The following is a 25054-nucleotide window of genomic DNA, read 5'->3' on the forward strand; positions in this document are numbered from 1 at the left end:
TGATGCTGCTTGGCCTGCTGTGTTCGTCCAGCCCTGCACCTTGTTGTCTCGGATTCTCCAGCATCTGCAGTTCCTACTATCTAAGATGTGATATGTCACTTTCCAGCAACAGTCAAGTTGAATACTGCCAACTGTTATTCTAGATATTTTGTCAAGAGACTGATGGAACTGAAAAGGTTACCCAAAGTGAAAGAACAAAGATTGGCCCTTGTCTAACCCTCAGTGCTGCTCACCTCTGTGAGGAACCAAATTCATTATATCTTGAAGTGTCTGAAAAACAGGATGAAATGTCTGGAGGAATGCATACTGAGTAAGTGATTTGCTTCCATTCAATAACTCTTGACTTCCTAAGTGTTATTTCTGAATATACTTCCATTGTAAGTGTTCTATGCTAAACTCCATATTCAAATGTTTTTGGGTGGTTTTAAAACAAACAAACTACACATTTCATGATCTAAAAGCACTTCAGAGCTAATTAAGTACTTGCATGGAAATAAAGGGCAAAATTTTTCACACCCTTGAGTGGCATGGGGGCAGTGGCAAGAAAGTTAGGAAGATACAAAAATGGCATAATCAGATTCTCAACATCAAGAAAATAATTTCTGATTTTTTCCTTAGGGTTTCATCAACAAGTTCTGAATCTCACCAATGAGTGGCAGCTAGCTTATTCCATGTATTTGTATTATCATTAATTGCCAGTCTCACCTCATTTCTTAATTCTCTCTCCTGAGCTTAATGTTTCATCTATATGACAGCATCTCCAATAGTTCAACAATTCTGTCAACTGAGATGTCAGTCTGAATTACCTGCTTGTGCCTATGGAATTGTGTTTGAAGACACTACATTTTAAATTGAGAGGCAATAACTTTGACATTGAGCCAAAGGTCAGAATCCCATTTCTGCAGACATGCAGCTCAACCAAACTTTCTAAAAAAAAAAGTTGTGTAAGTGCACGGATAGACATTGAATCCATGGAAGCAGTTTCTTCCTTAACTTGTCATTTTCTTCCTGAGCTGCTGAAGGCATGTTCTTTGCTGGGGTTACGCCAGATGTCCCATAGAATCTTGTTTTAATCATCATGTGAATCTAGGCACATCCAGATTATTCAGTTACAAAATACGTCTGTCAAGCCTGATCCTTTCCTCACATTATCCAAATTGATGCACTTTCCACTAAGATTTAAAGGCAACAATCAAGAATGAAAAATCTAGCATGCATCACTTTCCTAGTCCAAAACACTATGGTTATTACAACAGTCATTCATCCAGAGATCAGTTAACCACAAATGTTCTACTTTTGATTGTTCATACTTCTCCATTATTAGTCTAAACCTTACATACAATGATCACTCTTATCTAAGTGTTCTCCCACTTTCTTCTGGTTCATGTGGCTCACCTCTTTTCCCAGCACCAGTCCAGCAATGACTCCTTCTGAGTTGGACTAAACATACTGGCCAAAATAGGTTTCCTGGACACATGTCAGAAATAATTTTCCATTGCTCTCATAGTATCCCAACTAATGTTTGGGTCATTAAACCCATCCCTCCCAGATATCACTTCATAGTTCATGCTCATGTGATGTCTTGCAGATTTGTCTCCCCCTCTCAGTATTTGGAAACTTATGGAATTCCCCCAGTAAAATGATTGTACCTTTTTTATTTCTCAACTCTGTCAAAATGGATTTTGTTCTTGACCACTCATTCCCTTTTTCCAATACTACAATGTACTCTCAAATCAGGCTGTCACTGTCACTGACTGTTCCTTCCTTTCTTCTCTACCTTTTTGAGCATAAAGGGCCAGATTTTTGAGATGCTGGGCTACCTCCAGAGGGCCTCAAAAATGGCAGTTAGAACCCATTTCCAGGATGCCCCATGGGGTAGCAATTCCACACAAGATATTCCTAACCTAGCCAGTTCCACTTACGGGTAGATATCCCAGAAACCTCACAAAATTCCTGCCTCATGAACAAAATTGAACACTCGCTTAAAAGTGGTGAGGGCTTAGTGCCAATTTCCATCATTGCCACATGATTATTTTTGCCCACTACTCACCAATTTTATTCACCATACTTTACATGTTTCCATACTTGCATTCTGAATCTCTATGTATAATTTCTTGTAGCTCTGACTGCTCCTGTCTAATATAATGCTACTTTCTTCTCTAGTTCTACTGAATACATTCACTCGATTATACACCTTGTTTGTTTTTTCCACATTTATGTTTTGGTGCCCATATTCCTTTAAATTGTTTAAAATCATCTACCAAATATTGAACCAATTCCACAAGGACATTGCTGTCAGTCCTGTTGATGGGCAACTCATTCCATTTGAATAGATGCCTGTTTCAAAACTGGTCCTAATTCTACAAGAATCCAAAATCCTCTCTTCTGCACCAAAACCACAAACTACTCATTGATTTTCTTCAAGTTAGTTCTACTCTCACTGGTGTGAGGTATTGGGAATAAAACCAAGATTACTACCTTCGAGGTCCCAGCTTTTAACTTCCTTCCTAACTTCTGAAACTCTGACTTTAAGAACTCACTATTTGCCCTCTCAATGTCATTGTTATCTACATGAGGCACAACTTCTGGCTCTCTCCTTCCCTTCACAGAATATTTCATCAGCAGTATCCAACACAGTACTATCCAGAACGGTACAGACTCATTATTCCAGCACTTTCCATCTCTTCCAATGGCCACAAATGGCTATTCTCCTGAATGTTCTGGGGAGTCCAAAACTAGAAGTTATAGGTTTAAGGTGAGGGGAAAGATTTAAAAGGGACCTAATGGGCAACTTTTTCACACAGGGTGACGAGTGTATAGAATGAGTTGCCTGAGGAAGTGGTTGAGTCTGGTACGATTACAACATTTAAAAGGCATTATGTTATCCAAATTGATGCACTTTCCACTAAAATTTAAAGGCAACAATCAAGAATGAAAGTCCTGGCATACATCAGTTTCCTAGTCCAAAACTGTATGGTTATTACAATAGACATTCAGCCAAATATCTAGAGAATAGGAAGGATTTAGAGGGATATGGGTCAAATGCTGGCAATTGGGACTAGATTAATTTAGGATATCTGGTCAGCATGGACGAGTTGGACCGAAGGGGCTGTTTCTGTGCTGTACAGCTCTATGACTCTATGAAGTGGCCAGCTTCAGGAACACAGAATCCACCAACCTCTAAGCTGCCCTGATGTAACTGCAGTGACTTCAGCTGCCCCTCAAACTTGGAAACATTGAGTTTTACACCCAATTTTAAAGAATGTCTCTACACTTCAATTCTCACATCTCAGCGTCTCTTATTGCCTCTCTAATCAACCTTTGATTTTGTTGAAATAGCAGGATAGAACCCTCCCACACTTCCAAATCTGTGTTTAATATGCTGTAGCAGTGCTCCTGATACATACACTGTGCAAAACAGCTAAATTCATGCTACCAGAACTTCTGAAGATCCAAGTAATACACTACTGACAGTAACTAGTAGTTCTAAACAGCCACTGAACTAACTACACAACTGCTCCTACATCAGACAGCTTTCACTGACTAACAGTGAAAGAATCTACATTTAGGGTTAAAGTTGAGTAAAATCACAGAACCTAAATAACCTTTTAGGAAGAGATCAACCCTTAAAATCCTGTCACTTGCCAAATTCCCAAAAGTTTAGTACTTGCGGAAACATTACCCCACAAACATTACTTACAAAAACATGACGAGATTTTTATTCTTATAGCATGGACTATTATTGCTATGGTCTATGCACTCTATGTGCACCATACTGTTAAACATTCCACAACTAAAAAGGATCAAATCAAAGATCTGCTACATTCAGTTGTGAATGGGGTGGACATTTCAATGCTAACTGGAGGAGAAGGATCCACAAACATTTTCATAATGGGGAGTCCAACATTTCAATGCAAAGATGAGGCTGGAGCATTTAACAATTACCCACAGTCAACAGTGCAAACATATGATCTACCTTAACCTCTTTGAGATTCCCAACATCATTGATGCCAGTCTTTAAAAAATTGATTTCACACCAAGTGCTGTAAAGAAATAGCTGAATGCACTGAATACAGTAAGTACTTAGGATATGAAAACATACCTGAAGACTTATACTAAAGACCCGTGCTCCAAACTTTCCATGGCCCTAGCTAAGAATGTTTGCAGAAAGGATGCTTCCAGTGGTTGTAGGGGCCTACAGCAGGGGGCAGTTTCAGATTAAAAAGCAAGCAGTTTAAGACAGAGATGAGGAGGAACTTCTTCACACAAGTGGATGGTGAATCTTTGGAATTCTGTACATCAGAAAACTGTGAAAGTTCATCCATAAGTTCAACACAGATGAATATATTTCTAGCTATGGCATAAAGGATACGGGCATAGCATGGGTACATGATGTTGAGGTAGATGATCAGCCATGATCTAGTATGTAAGAACAAGCTCGAGGGCTGAATGATCTACTCCAGCTTCCATGCTCTTACAATGCTCAATTTAGGTCCTGTTAGGCCCATGGCTTATGGCCTCATTATGGATTTGTTTCAAATATAAATAAAACAGCTGACTTCCTTATGTGATATTGGTATCAAGGAATCCTCACAAAACAGGGAAGAGGAGAAAAGCTGATTGAATCAATTGGAATGGAATTATACCTAGTACAAAAGACATTGTTTATGTTGTTGGAAGTCAGAGTTCCAGGACATCTCTGCAGGAGCTTCTCAGGGTAGCAGCGGAGGCCCAACTATCTTCAGCTGCTTCACCAATGACCATCCAGGACAAAGCAATTATGTTGATCAGCAACCTACTACCATCAACATTCACCTTTCATCACCACAATACACAAGGCTAACCATCTACAGGATGTGCAACAGCAACTTACCATCACTTCTTCAAAAGCACTTTCCCAAGCTGTGATCTCTGCTACTTAGAAGAACAGGGGAAGCAGACATCTTCACCTGCAAGATCCCCTCCCATAAATCCTGAGTAGGAACCATATCATTGTTCCTTCACCATCACGGAGTCAAAATCCTGGAACCCCTTGACAGCAGCGAATGTACCTATACCAGATGAACTGTAACAGTTCAAATTGACTCAGGCTTACCTCCCTTTTCTAGGAAGGACAGTTAGGGATGGGCAATAATGGCCTGCAGAAGGGACATGCCACATATGAGTCAGTAACTAGATTTAAAAATATAACGATTTTATGTTATAAATCTGTAGAATTGCCTGTTACAGAGAGAACGTAGCCTGTACTTTAAGCAGTTTGTAGAGTATCATTCAACATGTTTTATCCATTGGTCAATATTTTGACATAATGCATTACATTTGTTGCTCTAAATCTTGTAACACTTGCCTGACAGAGCTGTAAATCATGAACTCAATGAGCAAAGCCAGAGCCATGTTCCTCCAGACTCTATGAATGTTTATGTGCCTTTGAATATTGAAGACATTCTATCAAACAACTATTATATTTTGGTGAGTATATTTGGTTGCTGTGGTTATAAATAAGCAGTGGAGAGAATTTTATGGACTACCAATGAGAAATATTAGATAATTAACAAATGCCATTTTTCTTCGTGTTTATACACAATTTTTTCAAAGATACTTAATCTTTTAGATTACATATTTTAGATATATAATCTTTTGTTGAAATAATATTTTAAAGGGACACTGATACACCTAGGTTCCTACCACTTGTTGAAGCACTGACACGAGGGAATTTGGCATTAAATTACAGCTACTGTTTATGGAAAAAAATGGATTGTTAGAAAAATCTCGTGCAACCATGTTCCATAATTCCTCATTAATTTGTAAAACAGCAACTTGCTTACAACGTGTTGCAAATAAAGTTCTGATTTAATCATTACATCATCAATGGGTCAAATCTTTATTTAGAGGTACAGGTAGCTTCACGTAGTCTTCTGAAATTTCTTGGTGCATGAACCCAGAAGCAATATGTATTTGGGTTATTGGCCATACTGCACTGCACCTTCATACGTTCCCAATTTAAGTAGTCTGCTCCAAAGCAAATAACAGCACTCTTATGTCTCAGCTTATACCGTGTAACTTCACAGTACATTTACCCCCTAAGCGTGGTGATGATGGCAAGCCTTTGTTTTTCACTCACCAGTTTGAAAACCATGTTCATTGCAGTAAACTCAGTATACTGGAAAAATCTTATTGTGCTTTTACTGTGATAACATGCTGTTTCAAATATAGTATTCCTAATTTCAGCAGTACCAGCACTAAAAAGGATATATGTTCCATAACAGGATTGATGCAACTCTCAAAGGAAACTTAGTCCTCCAACAGGCCCTGGTAGGGATTATTGAAGACTATAAACAAAAATGATGCATTGGCACTGTTCTCTGAAATCCCTGATCCAAAACACAAAAGCCCTAGAATAAGTAGACACAGCTCAAGCAGGATGGTTAGTTGACATCTACACTTGGCCTATTAGGCCACATCTTAGTGTAGAATAGTCAACCGGATTTCACCAGATTATAGATAAAAAAGGAGAACTGTTAATTGCCTCACCAGTCTATATATTTATTATAGATCATGACATAAAAGCAAATAAAAATTTGTAAAATTTGCCTTCAATGATTTTGTCTTTTAGGAAGCCAAGCGTCCCAGTAGTCTTTGGATAAACTATGCAGACAAAGAAATATCGGAGAAGCCAATGGTTCAGTACTGACTGTCAGCACAGAATATTGCTTAAAGACAGCACAAATTATTTTGGTAATCAAAAGAAATAGCAAAAAAATTCAACTTGTTATTTTACAAGTCATGCATTACATTCACTGAATTGAGGGGCAGCACTGATGATAAATCTGATCATTCTGGTGTCAGGTAACAACTCAGACTCATTGTTGAAACAGTCTTTAAATCCATGCACTTTCAGAAACTGCAGTTAACATGTTTACCCATTATTAAAAGTGTATGCCAGTTTTTAAGAAGATGTGAAATATGGGTCCACCTTTAGTTTATATAGAGTTAGGAGATGTAATTAGTTCAATTTTATTTAAACTTTGTTATACTGACTTTGTTCTTGTTTACATCTTGGTTTGTCATTTCAATCTATTTCTTAAATATATTCCAAACTCAAGTTGTTTATTGGCATCATGTAGACAAATATCAGATTGGCAATATTACAATGTATATCAAAATGCAGCAGGGTCTTCTTAAAATGTGTAACTACAGAACATAGATATCTCAACAGTTCCATGCTTTTCAGAGGATAATATTACCCCGTCCAAGCATCAGAATTTTAGCTTTCTGCAGTGTTTTGTATTCTTGATCACTTCTGTGCCCTGAAGAAAGTCGACCATCCTTTATTGAGCTCTGTACAAAAAAAGTTAATAAATTGCAACTGTAAATTATATTTTTGAGATACTTGTGGCATCATTTGTAATAACATACAAACATAATTTTTGACCGAGATAGGAACAATAGAGAGTGGGTAGGGAAAACTAAGACACAGGTTGAAAATAGGAGGGTACTGCCAGAGCTCAGTTAAAACCACTTATATACTTGGCTGCACTGGTAAGCTTTCTGTTGCCTAGCAAGCCAAATTGCAAGATTGTCAGGAAATGGATCAGAAGTAATCCAATCTTCAACATATAGATTTCATAATCAAGCCAGAATAATTGAATAGTAACCAATTGCTAATACCTTCTACCTCAATTTTCAATTTACTGAATGCCATGAAAGTAGAGTTTGTTGTAGTCAGCCTTTACCAAATAGTCATTGCAGCAGCATACATTGGTGTTGTGCATCAGGACAACGCAGAAATAGCCATGCAACTGACTGCAGGGGAGTTACCCAGGAAATTAAAAATTCTAATTGGCAATTCCTTCCAACTGGAACACTCTAAAATAGCCCTTTAAAATTGGAGAATTTGGAAGGTTCTGATTCCTTTAAACTCAATAATTGCCCGGAAAATAGGACTGAAGGATTGAAACACTGTTCTAACTCCTAGACCACTATTGAACTGAGTCACCGACTCACCACTAACCTAACCCTCCCAACTTTAAATGTATAAAAAAGGAAGAGAGAGGCCAAAATGAACATAGACCTTTTAGAGAATGAGGCCAAGGGAATAATAGTGGGCGAACCTGGATAATGCAGTGGTGTAGAATAAATGCTTTATCAGTCTTCACAGTAGGAGATCTAATAGCATTCCAAAAATCTCACGCCTTTGGATCTGACATGATCCACTTCCCTGACATCACTCATCTGATATCCTAAACCCCACCCTCCCCCAGCAGACACCCTAATCCCACTACCCATTTACAACCTTGTCACAGTTGAATTTCATAAAGTGTCTGAACAGAATATTGTACTTAATACTGTGAAAGTGGACATGGTTTTGACAATGATTTCTTGTGCTGCTGAATGCAGGGATTCATGAACGGGTTCAAACAGGTGGCCCCTGTCCAGGAATCTCCAGCACAGAAGTCATGAAAAGATAAGTGGATTTTTAAAAAATCTGCTCAGGGTAAGAAATAGGCTTTCCCATCCTGATCAAAATTTCTGGGCCACTATCTTTCACCCAAAGCGATACCTTCAATGGCAGGAAGGAAGGGACAACCAATTGTATGTGACTAAAACAGTGATTCATTACAGAGCACTAACCTGTAAGGTGATTAGAGTTCTGGCTGACCTCCTCAATAATCTGAAATAAAATAATTATTAATTTGAATACTAATGTCTGCAACTTGCAATAGCTGAAAAATCTCATCAGTTTGGATGATCCACGAGAACAGTCACTAGGGAAGACCCAAATAACATAGCAAAATAGATGCATGTTGACGAGAAGGTGAAATTAACCCATGCAGAAAGCAACCACAATTTCTCACAGAGAGGAGAAAGAAAAAGGTGGTAACAGTATTATCAATGAGCCATCACAAATCTCATTTAATACAAATGTAGCCCAACTGAGAAAAATGAGGATAAGGCCACAATGGTTCTCATGAACTTTAGTCAAGAGTTGGCTTCTTTTTTGAACTCTGACTTATTGTTTTGACTTGCACTAGGTGAAATTATGCTTAGCTTTAAGCACAAGAACGACCATTGTTCTTTTGTTATCCATGTCATATGGATTATTAAAAAGGTGGTGCAAGATTTTGCAGCCTCACATTTTACAAGTATATTTTCGTCTAAAGAATCCAAAAAGTAATTTTGGAGCAGAGTTGCAGTTTTTTAAAAAAGTTTACTCATTCATGGGATGTGGGCATTGCTGACAAAAACCATAATTTATTGCCTTCCCTTAATTGCCTTGGAGAAGATGGGGAAATAGGTGAAAAATAATTGATCTTTTAAAAAAATGGCTTGTTTTCCATCCTGTCATTTCAATACTTGTAAAATTTTATTTCTAGACATCACACTGTTTTGTCATACAAGGCAATGGACTCTATTCACTTTAAATGAACACTGATTAGAATTAAAGAGGGTGGTTATTGCCCTACACAAATGTTTACAATTTGACACTGGAGAAAGGAAACAAGGGCAAAACTGGGTTGTCTAATCATAACTGAAATGTATAATCTAAATAAATTGACTGCAGTTTTCTATCATATTGCCCTGAGTAATCCATGCATTTTAATCAGTTACCCTCCACCTGATTATCAGAAAACATGGATCATTAGGTCTACACAGATTAATTTGCCATTGAGTTTACATAAGGTAACAAACAGATTCAAAAATATATTTTAAAAAAGTCAAACAAAACTTTAAAATACGGATTTCAAGACTAGGCAGATGTGAGGAATAATTTTACATTGTTCAATTCTTTAAAACAATGCCTTACCTTGTTGAAGGAGACAACCATTTGAAGGACAGCTTGAAGTGATAAATTCATTTGCTGCAAATTCACCAACTCATGCTATACAAAAAAAAAATCAACAAAACACTTTGTTAATAACTATCTGCAGTGTTTAACTCGCAGTGTCCAGATATCATGTGCAAGAGGATATTGGTGAAGACCATGGATATTTATACATTGGTCTGTGGTTATGCATAGCAAGATGCTACCTAATATTCCATTGCTGGCTGCAGGTTCCAGCATGCTGGGAGACCTTCCAGCTCTTACCATCCTCCAAAGGCATATTGGAAGGAGCCAACCTGTTTGGCCATATCCACGGATGCCTTTTACGGTCAAGTTTCAAAGTGGGCCTGGAACCTAGAGCTGCTGACTGAGAAGCAGGGATACTACCATTGGACCACCAGATCTCCTACTGCATAGTTAGTAACAATTTACTTCACGGCCCACATTAGAATTAATATGCTACACAATGGATAACTCTCAGTTGTACTTTTTTTTAAAAGTAATGTTAATTTTGCAAACAAAAACCAGAGGTCAGCAACTCAGTAGAATACTTGTAAGTCCATTTCAAATTTTCATCCATAATGTATTGATGTTGCTTTATCATTTCCAAACAAAACGGAAAATAAGCACATTCACTGCCATTGGTGATGTTTTGTCCACAAGAATGCAAGGGGAAGACAATGTACCAAAAAGGGTAACGTAACTATTTGATGGAAATTTAATTCAATAAATCTACATAGATTATCCTGGACTCCAGTCCCGAACCTTTTGTTGACTTAGTGTCCAGTAAGTTCCCCAAGAGCCAATCATACATTCATACATTTAAAAATCACCAGAAAAGGCACTCTCTCAGGGATAGAAAATTAGTTACTGATTGCCCGTTGTCACTCACATCAGAGAAACTTTTACAACAGCATGCAGAGGGTGGTTTGTGTATAGAATGAACTGCCAGAGGAAGTGGCGGAGGCAGGTACAATTAAACCATTTAAAATGCATCTGGATGGATATAAGAATAAGAAGGGTTTAGAGGGATGTAGGCCAAATGCAGGCAAATAGGACTAGGTCAGCTTAGGATACCTGGTCTGCATGAATGAGTTGGACCGACGGGTCATTTCTGTATAACTCTATAACAGCAAACAACTTATAAAAGGAGAATGCTGAATTGTTAGTTGGATGAGTCCCCTCTACAGTAAACCCTTTGAATTGTAATGTATGTAAGGATTATTGGCTGAAATGCCTGCCTAGCCGTAAAAAGCAGATTTTACTTTTAAGTGTCTTGAAGTACCAATGTTGGAAAAGCAGGAATAAACTATGAAGTGTGACAAAGACATCTCCATCATATCTCAGTCCTGGAGAACTCCATAGCTGAGGGCAGAAAGGTACTGGATGCAACAAGTGAGGTAGTCTTTTAAACCCTCTCCAAAGACAGCTAGAGTACTTTTCAACTTTCCATTTACCACAGTCACAGGACAGGTCAAGTATTGATATCAATATACTACAGAAAATTAATTTAAATCAATCAAAATATTGAAAAAGTTATGTTATGTGCTCACATAATATTTTAATTTACTGTCACAAAAGCCCCCACAATTAGTGAAAGACCTTTAAACACAAGCACACTTACAAAGCAAACCTACTCTCATGACACAATCCGTTTTTTTTTCCTATTCATTTGTGGAATGTGGGTGTCACTGGCTGGCCAGCATTTATTGTCCATCCCTAGTTGCCCTTGAGAAGGTGGTGGTGAGCTGCCTTCTTGAACCGCTGTGGGTTGACCCACAATGCCATTAGGGAGGGAATTCCAAGATTTTGACCCAGTGACAGTGAAGGAACTGCGATATATTCCCAAGTCAGGATGGTGAGTGGTTTGGAGGGGAACTTGAAAGTGTTGGTGTTCCCATATGCCTGCTGTCGTTGTCCTTCTTGGTGGAAGTGGTCATGGGTTTGGAAGGTGCTGTCTAAGGATCTTTGGTGAATTTCTGCAGTGCATCTTGTAGATAGTGCACACTGCTGCTACTGAGCATCGGTGGTGGAGGGAGTGGATGCTTGTGGATGCAGTGCCAATCAAGCGGACTGCTTTGTCCTGGATGGTGTCAAGCTTCTTGAGTGTTGGTGGGGCTACAATTGTCCAGGCATGTGGAGAGTATTCCATCACACTCCTGACTTGTGCCTTGTAGATGGTGGACAGGTTTTGAGGAGTCAGGTGGTGAGTTACTTGCCACTCCAACTATCTCTTCTTAACCTGCTCTCTCTTCCACAACCACTGTATCAAAATACATTTGCCTTCCTAACTGCCAATCAAACTTGCATGTCAACCTTAAGAGAATCCTAAACTAGGACTCCCAAGTCCCTTTGTGCTTCAGATTTCAGAAGCCTTTCACCATTTGGAAAATAGTCAACGCCGGTATTCTTCCTACCCAAGTTCACAATCTCCTTTTCCCACATAGTATTGCATCTGCCACTTCCGTGCCCACACTCTCCCAGCATATCCAATTCCTTCTGCAGCCTCCCTGTTTTCTCAATACTACCTGTCCCTCCACCCATCTTTGTGTCATCTGTGAATTTAGCAGCAATAACCTCAATTCCTTCGTCCAGATCACTAATGTATAATGTGAATAGCTGCTGTCCCAACACCAACCCTTGCAAACTCCACTGATGACCAGCTGCCACTCGAAACAGACCCCATTGTTCCTACTCTTTGCCTTCTGCCAGTCAGTCAATCCTCTACACAAGCTAGTCAAGACTATATAAATCGAACATTAATATTACCCGACTGCTTTTGTAGCATCTCAAAATGAACATCTATACTTTATTTACACTTTTTCATCTACTTACATCTATATTTTCAGTATTTTACCTACCTGTATTCCTAGATCTTAGTTTCTCCAGTCCATTTGGTTTCCTAAATTTGCAGTTACATTTTACAGAGAAACCAGGTAACAGCTTTTACAGTAAATTCTAAATTTAGCCTCACAAAATAAGTCCTTGAACCTATCTGCTGAAAGCTGAGTGGGCGCCAAGAAAAGCCAGCAGCGGTTAGAGTCATAAGCATTAAAGCAGACCCTTCAGTTTAACTTGTGCATGTCGACCAGGTTTCCCAAACTACACTACTCCCTTTTTGCCTGCACTTGGTTCACATCCTCTAAACCTTTCCTATTCACGTACCTTTCCAAACGTCTTTTAAATGTTGTAACTGTACCTGTCTCTACTACTCCCTCTGCTAGTTCATTCTATATATACATCACGGTGTGTGAAAAAGTTGCCCCGCAGGTCCCTTTTAAATCTTTCCCCTCTCACCTTAAACCTATGCCCTCATGTTTTGGACTACCTTACCTTGGGAAAAAAGACCTTGACTATTCACTTTATCTATGCCTTTCATTATTTTATAAACCTCTATAAAGGTCACCCTTCAACCTCCTATGCTCCAGGGGAAACTATTCCAACTTATCCAGCCTCTCCCTTTAGCTCAAACCCCCAGTCCCAGTAATATCCTTGTAAATCATTTCCGCACCCTTTCCAATTTAACAACATCCTTTCTATAGCAGGGCAACCAGAACTGCATGCGGTACTCCAAAAGTGGCTTCAGTGTTCTGTACAGCCACAACATGATGTCCCAATATTCCTATACTCAATGTTCTGACCAAAGTAGGCAAGTATGCCAAACGCCTTCTTCAGCACACTGTCTACCTGTGACCTATGTCTCTCTCTGTTCGACCCAAGGCCCTACCGTTCACTGTAGAAGTCCTGCCCTGCAGTCTCTTACCAAAATGCAAAACCTTGCATTTATCTAAATTAAACTCCATCTGCCACTCCTCGGCCCACTGGCCCAATTGACCAAGATCCTGTTGTACTCCTTGATAACCTTCTTCGCTGTCCACCATACCACTAATTTGGTGTCATCCACAAACTTACAAAACATACTTTCTACATTCTCATTCAAATTGTTTATATAAATAACAAATAACCAGTGGACCCAGCACCGATCCCTGCAGAACACCGCTGGTCACAGGCCCCTCGTCCAAAAAAAAAAACCCTCCACCACCACCGTCTGTCTCCTACCATCAAGCCAATTATGTATCCAGTTGGGTAGCTCTCCCTGGATCCCATGTGATCTAACTTTACTAACCAGTCTACCATGTAGAACCTTGTCAAAGGCCTTGCTAAAGTCCACGTAGACAATATCTACCGCTCTTCACATATTTGTATTCTTGTTTACGTCCTCAAAAAAACCCAAGTTTGACAGACCCGATTTTCTATGCATAAAACCGTGCTGACTTACCCTGCTTAGTCCTGGCCTCTCTAAATGCATGTGAATCCTTTCCAACAAAGGATTTCAAATTCACTGGTCTATAGTTCCCCGGTTTTTCCTTGCAACCTTTCTTAAATAAAGGCACAAGGTTATTTCAGAAGCTGCAGAATAAAGATGATGGCCCAGTTCTTCTGATCAATTGACACTGCCTCAAAGATTTCTGTAAACCAATCCTTCTGTGGCTTTTGGCTGGAATTTATAATCCAGATTGAATTTTTGATAGGTCAGTACAGCCTACCCTATAGAAGACCAATGAATGCGAGAAAGAAGAAAGGGAGGGCACCTTTTCATGACATTGCCTGTCATATTCAGCTAAGTTTTGAAATGTCTCAAGTCTTTCAGTGAGTTAATAAGTGGGTAAGTGAGTGGGGAGGAATTTGATCAGGTCAAGGCGGTGTTGGGGCAGTCCTTGTGTCAGGACTGGGGTGATTGGGGGTTGGGTGTGACGTTGAGTTCATTTACCCTGGCCACACTCAAAACCTGATCAGGTATTAACCAGTATATCGTTTCCGGGGTAATTATGAGGATAAATCCTGACACTGGCCTCTGATAGTGAGCTGCTGAGCGGAGACGCCACCTTCACCACCCCCCACCCCCCGCAGCAGAAATCAAGTCCGTCCAAAATTTGAACTTTCTGGATTAAAATCCTGCACATGTTCGTATACCAGGACCTCCGCTGAGTTTGCCGACGTATGTCTGAATCTCTGACGATACGGACACTGGAAGATTCAGGCCCGTGGGGTCTGTGTGGTCCCAGGAACAGCGCTGCAACTTCCGCGGACTCAGGAGCCGCGCAAACCCGGCGGCAGCCAGTCTTCAAACAAAGAAAGAAGGCAACTTTCTTTGTTTCTTTTTAAAAAAAGTGAAGGAAATCCTAAATATCAAGTTTGTAAACAACAGGCGGAAATTTCTAATATTTACTTTCCGAGCAGGTTCACCCCACGGCATCAGTTCAACTCCATTTCCCAAATCGTGAAGACATGGCCCTCCCCTTCCCGTCCCGTCCCGCTGGGGTCAGCCAAGCCCCTCATCCCTGGAACCCGGGGTGTGGGGCCCAGGGATTGGAGCCTGTTACCCGGAGTACAGAGCCCGGGCCGGGCAGGGGTCCCGGGGCCGGACCCGGGGAGTGCCTTTACCTGCAGGAACCTGCGCTGCCGCTCTCTCGCTAGCCCGATGTCTGAAGGATCAGGATCTCCAGCGGGTCCTCTCTGCACCTTCCGGCCGCGTTTCACCGACTTCTTCGAAGCCATCTCCCCCTCAACTAAAAGCGGCCTTGGTAAACGCTGCTTTTTGTGCCGCCGCTTCTCTCCATTTGGAAAGCCCGCCCAGCCGCTCTCAATCACACACCCCTTGCTTCAACAACAACAACTTGCATTTATATAGTGTCTTGCATGTAATCAAATGCTTTAAACCACTCTAAATGAGAGATACAAATTAATGATCTCTATCAATATTCCGATTTATTACATCAGGCGACCGAAACATTAGTCAAAAGGGGTGTCAGAAAGGAGTTAGAGAGCTGTAGGGAGGGAAATCTAGAGTTTGGGGTCTACGCGCCTGTAGTTTAGAAATTGTTTATGAATTTAAGACCTTCAATCAAAACATTTCGTAAAGTTGTTGGTCGAGTTTAAATGTCATTATTTGACAAGACGTCAAATGTGAGAATGAGACAACAATCTATCAGTCTCCTACATTACAACAGTGACGACAGCATCTGTAGTATTTTGCTTGACCTGCTGTGGTTTCCAGTATTTTTTGTTTTCAGTCCAGATTCCAGCATTTGCAGTAATTTGCTCCTGTTGCTACTACATTTCAAAATGTACTTCTTTAACTGAACTGCTATGGAATAACGAGTGATTGTGAAAAGCATTATGTAACTGCAAGACGTTATTTTGATTTTCGTACATGAAGTAATACCAGTGAAGTAGTATTTTGACTTTATCATAACATCCATGACAACCTAAAAAAACTTGGAAAACTGGCAACTCAAAAGTAAGATACAAATGAAAATAGCATTGAATAAACGTCTATGAACAAGCCAACGAGTTCAACATGAGTGCTTTATTTTTAATATCACAATGTATGTTAGAATTGGGATTATTGGCATGGAGTCACATTCATAGATCTACGTAAAATCTACAGCAGAGAATCAGACTGTGCAGACAAACACATTCGTGCCAACATCTGCTCTATATGATCCTCCTCCCATTTCACTTCACCTAGCTCTGTCAGCATCTCCTTGTTTTCCTTCTTCCCTAATGTACTTATCTAGAATCTATCTAAATGCATCTGTTGCCAGCTCCTCAACCATCCCCATCATAGGGCGTTCCACCCTTACCATTCTTACCACTTTTGAGCATAGCGTTAACATGAACTTCTACGGTCCCTTTTTATGGCACTGAAATTTGATCTGTCCAACAAGTAGTAATATGTTCTCTGCAGGCACTCCAACCAACCCCTTATCATTTTGAAAACTCAAATTGCTCCTTAATCTTTTATATATTATAGTAATGAGCCCGCCTCATTTTTTCCTGATAAAATGTTTCCCAATTCTGATACCTTCTGAATCTTTATTGTACCTTCTCCAGTGCCTCTGTATCTTTTAACAATATGCGAACCAGAACAGCGCCAACCCTAAATATAGATTAAATGAGGCCCAATATAATACTTAGCTTTTCACTTTCAACCTTCTTGAAATTATATCAAGTGAAATTTATGTGAGGCCAGGATTTTCTACTTTTATAAGCTTGATTACTTTATCAATTATCTCCACTCTTTCTATCTTCAATGTCTTCATATCTTATTAACCTTTTCTTCTTCATGTTCCATTCTTACCCAAGTAAATATTGAAGAAAAATAATTGTTCAATATTTCTTCTATTTTGCTGTCAAAATCAAGCAGGTTTGGCTTATGTGTTTCTGAGTGCCCTTATCCATACACTGATTTGTCATTTGTTACCTATGAGTCTGTAGAATTTTTTTTGTTTTATATCCTTTCAAAGTTTAGTTTTGTTCTTCCTTTTGTCAACTAGTTACATTTGACTTCTTCCCCGTCCTGTTTCATCCTTCCGTAGGATTACATAGCATATACAGCACAAAAACAGCCTATTGGCCCAGCCAGTCCATACTAGTGCATATATTCCTAAAGCAACCTCCCATCTTTTTTCCTCTAAATTTTTTTTACCTCTAAACATATCCATCTGTTCCCTTCTCTCTCAAATACTTGTCTAGATTGCCCTTATGTGCATTCATGCCATTTGCTTCAACCAAGCACCATTGTATAGGTTTTACATCCTTATCACTCTAGCGGAGGAAGTCCCTTCTGAATTCCCAATAGATTGATTTCATATCTTTCTACTGTTGATGGTTTCTAGATTCTCGCTGTTTCCACACTATCAAAGCCTTTCATAATTTTAATGATCTCTATTAGGTCACTCCTCAGTTTTTATTTTAAAGGGTAAAGAGACCCAGTTGTTAATCCAATCTAGATATTTTTGCCCATGCATTTCTGGTATCACCTTTGTAAATTTTCTCTATAAACTCTTCATTGTCTCAATATCCATTTTTATAAAATGGTGACCATAGCTGCACTCATTACTCAAAATGCAGTTTAACAAGAGCTCAAATTGTGTAGGTGACAATGGGTTTATCTAAGTATATATGCAGGACAGAAAATTTGTATCAGTGGTTTAAGTTCAAAGGGAGCCATGTGACATAGGCCTGGGAGTGCTCAGGTGAAACCTTGACAAATTAGTAAGGCCTTGTGGCCACAACAGATTACTGATTGACAGGTTGCCTGGAACAATGTCAGTGGTGTCCCTCCAAAGTGTGGGTGCGGGCCTTCTCTGTGACATTTCCTTCATCATCCTCTTCCTCAACTTCCTTCTCTGAGGAAGAGTGGCATTTCATTCTCTCCTCTTCATCCAGCTCCAGGATTCTTTGAACAGACATGTTGCAGAGCATTCAGCAAATGGCCGCGAAATGAGAAACTCTGGCTGGCTCATTCCAGAACGCATCACTTGACTGGTCAGGTCAATGGAACCGCACCTTCAATATGATGATGCTGTGCTTAGTGCAGGTATGTTTTAAGCAAATGGTTCTGGTGGTAGAGGTCTTTCACTTTGGTGCCTGGGTACCAGACAGTTGTCAGAAGCTCCCATCCACAGCATCTGGATGTTGGCCTGAAGAGCTGTGGTACCTGAGCCTCATGCAGGAAACATGCCAGTTTCCCCAACACCAAGTGCCGGCATGAAAAATGAGCTTTGTTTCTTAGATAGCCTGTGAGGTCAATGAGTGGGACACTCCTCTGGCTCCTCCCTCCTGATGGCATTATGGCTAAAATAAATAATACCTGAATCTTGGGAAATCCTCAATGGTGACAAAGTTCAATGCTCTCTGTGAGCAGCATTGACCCACCTGTGTTAAAATGGATGTGTTACCCACCCTCTGGAATTGGGCATCTGTGACATGTCTAATACTGAGATGAATGATATGTATGCATTTAAAAAAATCACCACCACAGTGATCTTTCTCTGCAAGTAGGGGATTCTCATGTGGCCTCAAGGCATCAGGTCACTGAGCACCATCGTGCAAATATCTGATACCAAGGCAGATTCTCCTCCAGCACTGGCATTCTTTTATCTGGAGATAACTGATACATGGGCAAGACACCCAACATTGTGGAGAGGGCTTCATTTTCCTTTCAATCCCATCTGTGCTCCTGTGGTCTGTAACAGCCCATAAAGCTCCTCCTGCTGCTCTGCCTCATGTCAAATCAGATTTTGTTCCACTCCTAGCCATTTAGTGCCTGCAGGTTGAGCAGTAGCACATTCTTTACAAAGCCCCAGGTTCTAATGGACTTCATTCTAGTGTCCTGAAATAAGTGACTGCTAGGATAATAGGAGCATTTGGTTTTAAATTTCCAAACTTTTGAATCAGTTAAGGCCCTATTAGGTTAGAAACTGTGATAGCAGGAAAGGAAGGAATTCATGAAACAGGAAGCCAAAAGCATGTTAACTTCAAATCTGCCATGGTGAAAAGGCAGAATTCTTCATTAAGGAGGTTATAGCAGGATTCTTAAAACTCTCATTGTAATCATGAAGAATCAATATGATTTTGTGAAAAGGAAATCATTTTTGACACATAGAGTTCTTTGATGAAGTGACTAGCACCATGAATAAAGAGAAAGCAGTAAATGTGAAGCACTTAGACTGCCAAAAGGCATTTGACAAGGTGTCACATCAAAAGTTACTACACAAGATAAGTATTCTTGGTTTAAGAGGTAAAATATTAACATGATCATTCGACTGGTTAGTTAACAGGAAACAGTAGGCATAAGTGGGTCATTTTCAGGTTGATAACCTATAATGAGCAGAATACCACAGGGACCAGTGTGGAGGTCTGAAATTTTTACATTCTACGACAATGATGTGGATGGTAGGATGAAATGCTAAATTGCTAAATGCTAAAGTAATGCTAAATTTGTCGGTAACACAAAGATAATCAGGAAAGTAAGTTGTCAAGAATACATAAGGACTCTGCAAAGACATATCGTACGATTAAGTGAGACCAAACATTCAGCGATGGAATATACTTGAGGAAAATATGAACTTGTTCAGTTTGTCAGGCAGAATAGAAAAGCAACATGTTATTAAATACAAGGAGTTTGCAGAAGTTGAAGTTTCCAAAGGATCTGAGTGTTCTGGCACATGAATCACAAAATGTTAAGATGCAGGATCAGTAAGTGATTTGAAATCAGTACTGAAAACAAAAAATGCTGGAAAAGTTGATTAGGCAGCATCCATGGAAACAGAGCAAGCTGATGTTTCCAGATGACTCTTCATCAGAGTTGGTGTAGACTCTCATCGAGATGAAACATTAGCTTGTTCTCTCTCCATAGATGCTGCCTGAACAACTTTTCCAGTATTTTTTGTTTTCACAAAAAAAATGTTGTTTATATTGCAAAGGGAACGGATTATAAAAGTAGGGACGTTTTGCTACAGTTGTGTAGGACAATGGTGGGGCCACGCCTAGAGTACTGTGTAGTTTTGCAGATAAAAAAATACACAAATGCGTTAAATGATATTTGGAACAGGTGCACTCACCCAATACCTAGGATGAGGAGGTTACCCTATGAGGAAGGGTTGAACAGGTTGGGTCAGTATTCTTTAAGAGTTAGAAGAATGGAAGGTGATCTTATTGAAAAATATAAGATCCAGAGGGTACTTGACAGGATGGCTGCTGACAAGATGTTTCTCACTTGGGAGAGATTTGAACTAAGGGACACAGTTTTAAAATAAGGGATTTCCCATTTTTGCCAGTGATTTTTTTTCTCTCTCTCTTGGGTTTGTTTGCCCAGACAGCAGGGAAGGCAATGTTCTTAAACTTTTTTTTTAAGGCAGAGATAGACAAAGTCTTACAAATAAGCAAATCATAGAATATTGGGGATTGGCAGGAAAGTGAAGTTGACACCACATTCAGATCAGTCATGATCTTATCAAATGATGGAGACGGTGTGCGAGGCTCTGTCATGGGTATATTTGCTACCTCTTTTGCCTAGATGAAGCCGAATGCCTGTCACACTGTCCAGGACTTCATCAACTCTTAGTGAGAAACACATCAATAATACCAACCCTGTGGCACTCACTGAGCAGCTGGGCATGATTATTCATCTTGTATATGATTGACCAGTGCCTCCTTTAGCCCTGATGGTTCCCAATTGTGTGCATGCCAGATTTCTGATGATATGTTACAGACACTGAATACTTCCCGTGCCTGCCAGTTGAAAATCACAAACTGGCCCAGAAAAGCTATTTAATTAGCACCACAAGGATGTTAATAGGCACCTGATTGTTGGTGTGATAGGTTTCAGACACCCATCCTATCTTTTTTACATTGAAAATTGTATTGCATTCCTAAGGTGACAGGATAAAGTGGTGTACTCAAGGAACATGATTTTCAAATCACATCCATACATGTGAATTGGTCAATGAAGAATTTCATGCTCTTCAGTGGCATATATTTCATTTTCAAAAATTAAGCTTTAATTTCTAAAGCTAAACATTACATTCTAAATATAATACATGGACCACGAATTAGATTTTTGCAACACTACCCTGAATTATTACGTTGTCCTTTCTCGTGAACTTGCTGAATCTCTCTTCAGAAGGAGAAATAAAAAGATGGAAAGAAATACTGCTTTAAGAGAGAATTTGAAAAAAGGCAGGGTGGAAACTTCAATTTTAAATGTTATGTTTTAAGAATCGCCAATAAAAATGAAACGTACCGGGATAATCTTCCACATTTGCATTACTTAACTAAAACAGATCAAAACCAAAACCAAAACAGGTAGAACTTAATTTGGGAGACAAACTCACAAACGAAAGGTGGAACGGAGGCACAAGTCCAAAGACAATTTTTGGATTTCCGTGTTGAACGATGCATCTGGCCTCACCTGAATTCCTGTAGGATTAGTGTACAAATAACTGAATACCTATAACCTCTCTGTTATTTCCCAACAAATTTTGGGCTTATAGATCATGCTATATAAACACGTTTAATTATTATGCGGGGTCAGTCATCGGTATGAAGGTGACTTCATTTGTTCAAATGGCAGCATGCTGGGAACTGTAAGTCCAGGTTTTGTCGCTAATTAACTTCAATTGACAGTTCTGGCAGGAATAGCAACTTCAAACATTAATTTGGAATTAAAGCTTGAAGTAGGAACGTTGTAGTGCAGTGGTAGTGTCTCTACCTCTGGGCCGGGAGGCTGGAATTCAAGTCCCACCTATTCCAGAGGTGTGCAATAACATATCTGAAACAACTAACTTTTGAAGTAACTTAAAAGTAGACACAAATAGTTTTGCACGTAATTGTCATCCTATTGCTCAGAAATATACAATTTTTGGAATATTGGCTTTGCTTATAAATGCTGTGGCATTGATGTCTTATGTCGTTTGGCAGTGTTTTTAACGATGAGAAGAACCAACTTTCAGGACTGAAAACTCATTAGTCTCAATGATGAAGCATTATTGGCGGCGAATACTTCCACACTATGCCAGTGTATTTGAGGTCGAAGAAAGCTACCGATTAAAGCGGTAGTGACGGAGAGAGGTAGTAAATTCGCTCTTACTAAGCGGGGTCTCTCTTTGTATTGTGTTGGGAGTCCAATCTCTTCGACCCACTAGGGATCACATTTGAGTTGAACGAAAATTCTCCCTAAGCTACACAAAGAAATGTGACCAAAATAAAACTATGCATACCAGTGCGGTAGTTACCTGACATGTGACAGACTGGCAGCGTGTGCATTATGCTTGGATGTTGTAGTATAGAAGTGGGTCAGTTATGTGTCCGTTTAATATATCTTCCACTTCTCATTGGTGAACCGCCACCCCTACAACATCCCAGGTAATCTGCTGTCAGGATTCTGATAATGTTGCTAGGAAACCAATGGTTGAGATACTTGAATTGATCTAGCTTTCCAGACTTATCTATCCCTAAAGTACATGTGTTGCACTTGGTCCTTGGATCCGTAGATTTCTAGTGTTATGGAGAAGGGGAGATTAAATGAAAGAAAATTCCCGATATTCACTTTATAAGTAACGAGTAGCAATTTATTTATTTAACCCCAACAGTTAACAGAATAACTAATAAACTGAACAATTCCCCATAATTCCTAACTATTCCCTAACTGTACTAAATTCTTACTGGTAAGCTGTTCTAATAGACAAAAGTCCCACTTATATAAACCTAAGTAATAAGAAAGTAAATTAAAAAATAGTGTCTCAAAGCCTACACGCCTTTCTTCTGCTGTTCTTAAGCCATAAAGGCTTTTCTTCCGCTGATCTGGATACCAGGGATGTTTTCTCTGTGAAGTCTTCTGTGAGGACTCTTAGCTAGAAATGTTGGGGAACGTGTTATGGACAGATGGTGCTTTCTTAGAGAGCTTAGTGATTTCTTGTGAGAGCTGGGTGTTTATTTCTCAGATGGCAGTTCGCTCTCACACCAATATTCAAAAACTGTCTCCTTATATACCTTGGATGACATATCAAATTTCTTACAATAGTTGGTCCTAGTATGTGGAAACCATCAGATTCAAATTCAATTGGCTTTCAATCGCTGAGTGCTTCGTTTAAATTAATTGGCTGAATCCAGCTCCTTGCCAAAACATCAAAACAAGCCTAAGTAATCGAATCACACAGCCAATTGATACATGTTTCCATATCAGGACTGGCTGTACATCTTTAGCTACTTACAAACATTTTTTATGTAAATCTCTAAGTTTAGAAAAGCACTTTACCTCTGAAAGAAACCAGGCCCTCTTCTTCCTTATTTTTTAAACACACATTCTAGCTTCCTGCCTTCCCATTCACGATTACTCTACACAACGTCATAACGCTAGGATGACAACGATATTAATGCAGCAGTTCCATAGAGCACTATACTTAAACCTAACGGAGTTTCACGGGATTTGCTCACATTACACGACTTTATAAGGTTTTGATTGTTAACTCCTTGTGAGATTAAGCCAGGAAAACGCCCCTTCACATAATGGTATAGTACCGTTCAGAATTGCGGCTTGATAATAGTGGAACAGTTCACTAAGACTGAATTTTAGGTTTTTACCTTTAATTTGTAAAAGGTATCGAATGGGAGATGTATTACAGTGAATTGAAACCCATATTGTTTCATTTTCATTCCCTGGGATGGCAGCACGCACAGTTCGTATTTGACTGCTCCTGCGGAGTGAGAGTGACAATTGTGTGGCAATTTCATCTGAAGAACTGGACTGTGCCACCGATTCAAGAAAACGAAACTTCGTACAGGTCCCAAAGTGTTCAACGAAAGAGACCACGGCCAGTGCGCTGTGTAAAACTCCAGCGTTCGAGTAAATGTGTTTGTTCAAAGTGTACTTCAATTAGTAAAAATGGACCAGGCATCCAGCGCCTCCTGATGAAAAGGATGAGCTCGAAAGCTCACTTCAGTTTGACATTCAGGGTCGACTTTCTGTATTTTATGTCTTCCTGTGTCTTATTCTGATTGCTGTACCTTGTTTTATGTTTGTGTTTAAGCTTTGTAATGAAATGGTGAAATACATTGTCCGCGTTTTATTTTCCTGGCTTGGATGTTCCTTTTTTTACCCACGTTGAGTTAGCAGATTAAAAATTCAGCGTAAATTTGGCATATGTCCAGAGATTGCAGTGAAATATAGGCACTGTCCAGTTGTTGGAAGGGACCTGAGTGCGGCTCGCTGTGTTACTATATCAGGGAATCAGACAAATCTCCTTTCAGGCACCAAAAATTACATCATCAGATTCCTTCCACCAAGATTGGCAGAAGATGTGTAGTCATTGGAATAGTTACCGAGTATATGTCAAATTCAATTTGTGCTCGCACTTCATTCTAAAGGTTGGCAACACAGTCACTTAATGGAAGGCCAGAACCCGGGGAGATGCAGAAACCTAACATGCAATTAAACAAAAACAGCCAAAATGACTTTTACAACATTTGAGGTCATTGGTGCGAGAATTGATATCGAAAATGTCGTTCAAAGTAGATTTTTCGTTCGCAAAACAGCCTCTCTGTGTTTAAATACACACGGGGTCGTCCTCCACGAGAAACAAAGAATAAACAAAGATCTTATCTATTTCGGTCAATCTGCGCAGTTAACTCCCAAATGAACGGTCCCGGAGTTCGAACAATTCAACAGGATGCGCTTTTGAAAGGATCCGGAGCGACCTATGCAGAGAGTGAACGGATTGCCCTGTCAACCACCCCAAGACGATGCAGCATTTCTAGTGAAATGTGAACCATTGGCCAATGTAGATAAACGTTGCATTATTTTGTCTCAGTAACTCGAAGTTAGTGAGATCAAAAAGAGCAAGATAGGGCTCGGGCACTGCCACTTTATCATGCTTGTTCATT

General features: G+C 39.6%; 1 protein-coding gene across 2 annotated transcripts in view; it reads left to right on the forward strand.

Moving 5' to 3' along the window:
* Positions 1–6724, forward strand: part of si:ch211-130h14.4 — a 121683-nt gene extending 114959 nt beyond the window's left edge. For both annotated transcript variants that reach the window (XM_048601484.1, XM_048601485.1), the window contains 3 exons: positions 144–310; positions 5355–5469; positions 6614–6724. In XM_048601484.1, the coding sequence (XP_048457441.1) occupies positions 144–310; positions 5355–5469; positions 6614–6691 (360 nt within the window). In that variant the 3' untranslated portion in view covers positions 6692–6724. The remainder of the gene's footprint in view (positions 1–143; positions 311–5354; positions 5470–6613) is intronic.
* The last annotated feature ends 18330 nt before the right edge of the window (positions 6725–25054 follow it).

This window comes from Rhincodon typus, chromosome 9 (genome assembly GCF_021869965.1).
Source record: "Rhincodon typus isolate 14 chromosome 9, sRhiTyp1.1, whole genome shotgun sequence".
In the NCBI taxonomy this organism is placed as follows: Eukaryota; Metazoa; Chordata; class Chondrichthyes; order Orectolobiformes; family Rhincodontidae; genus Rhincodon; species Rhincodon typus.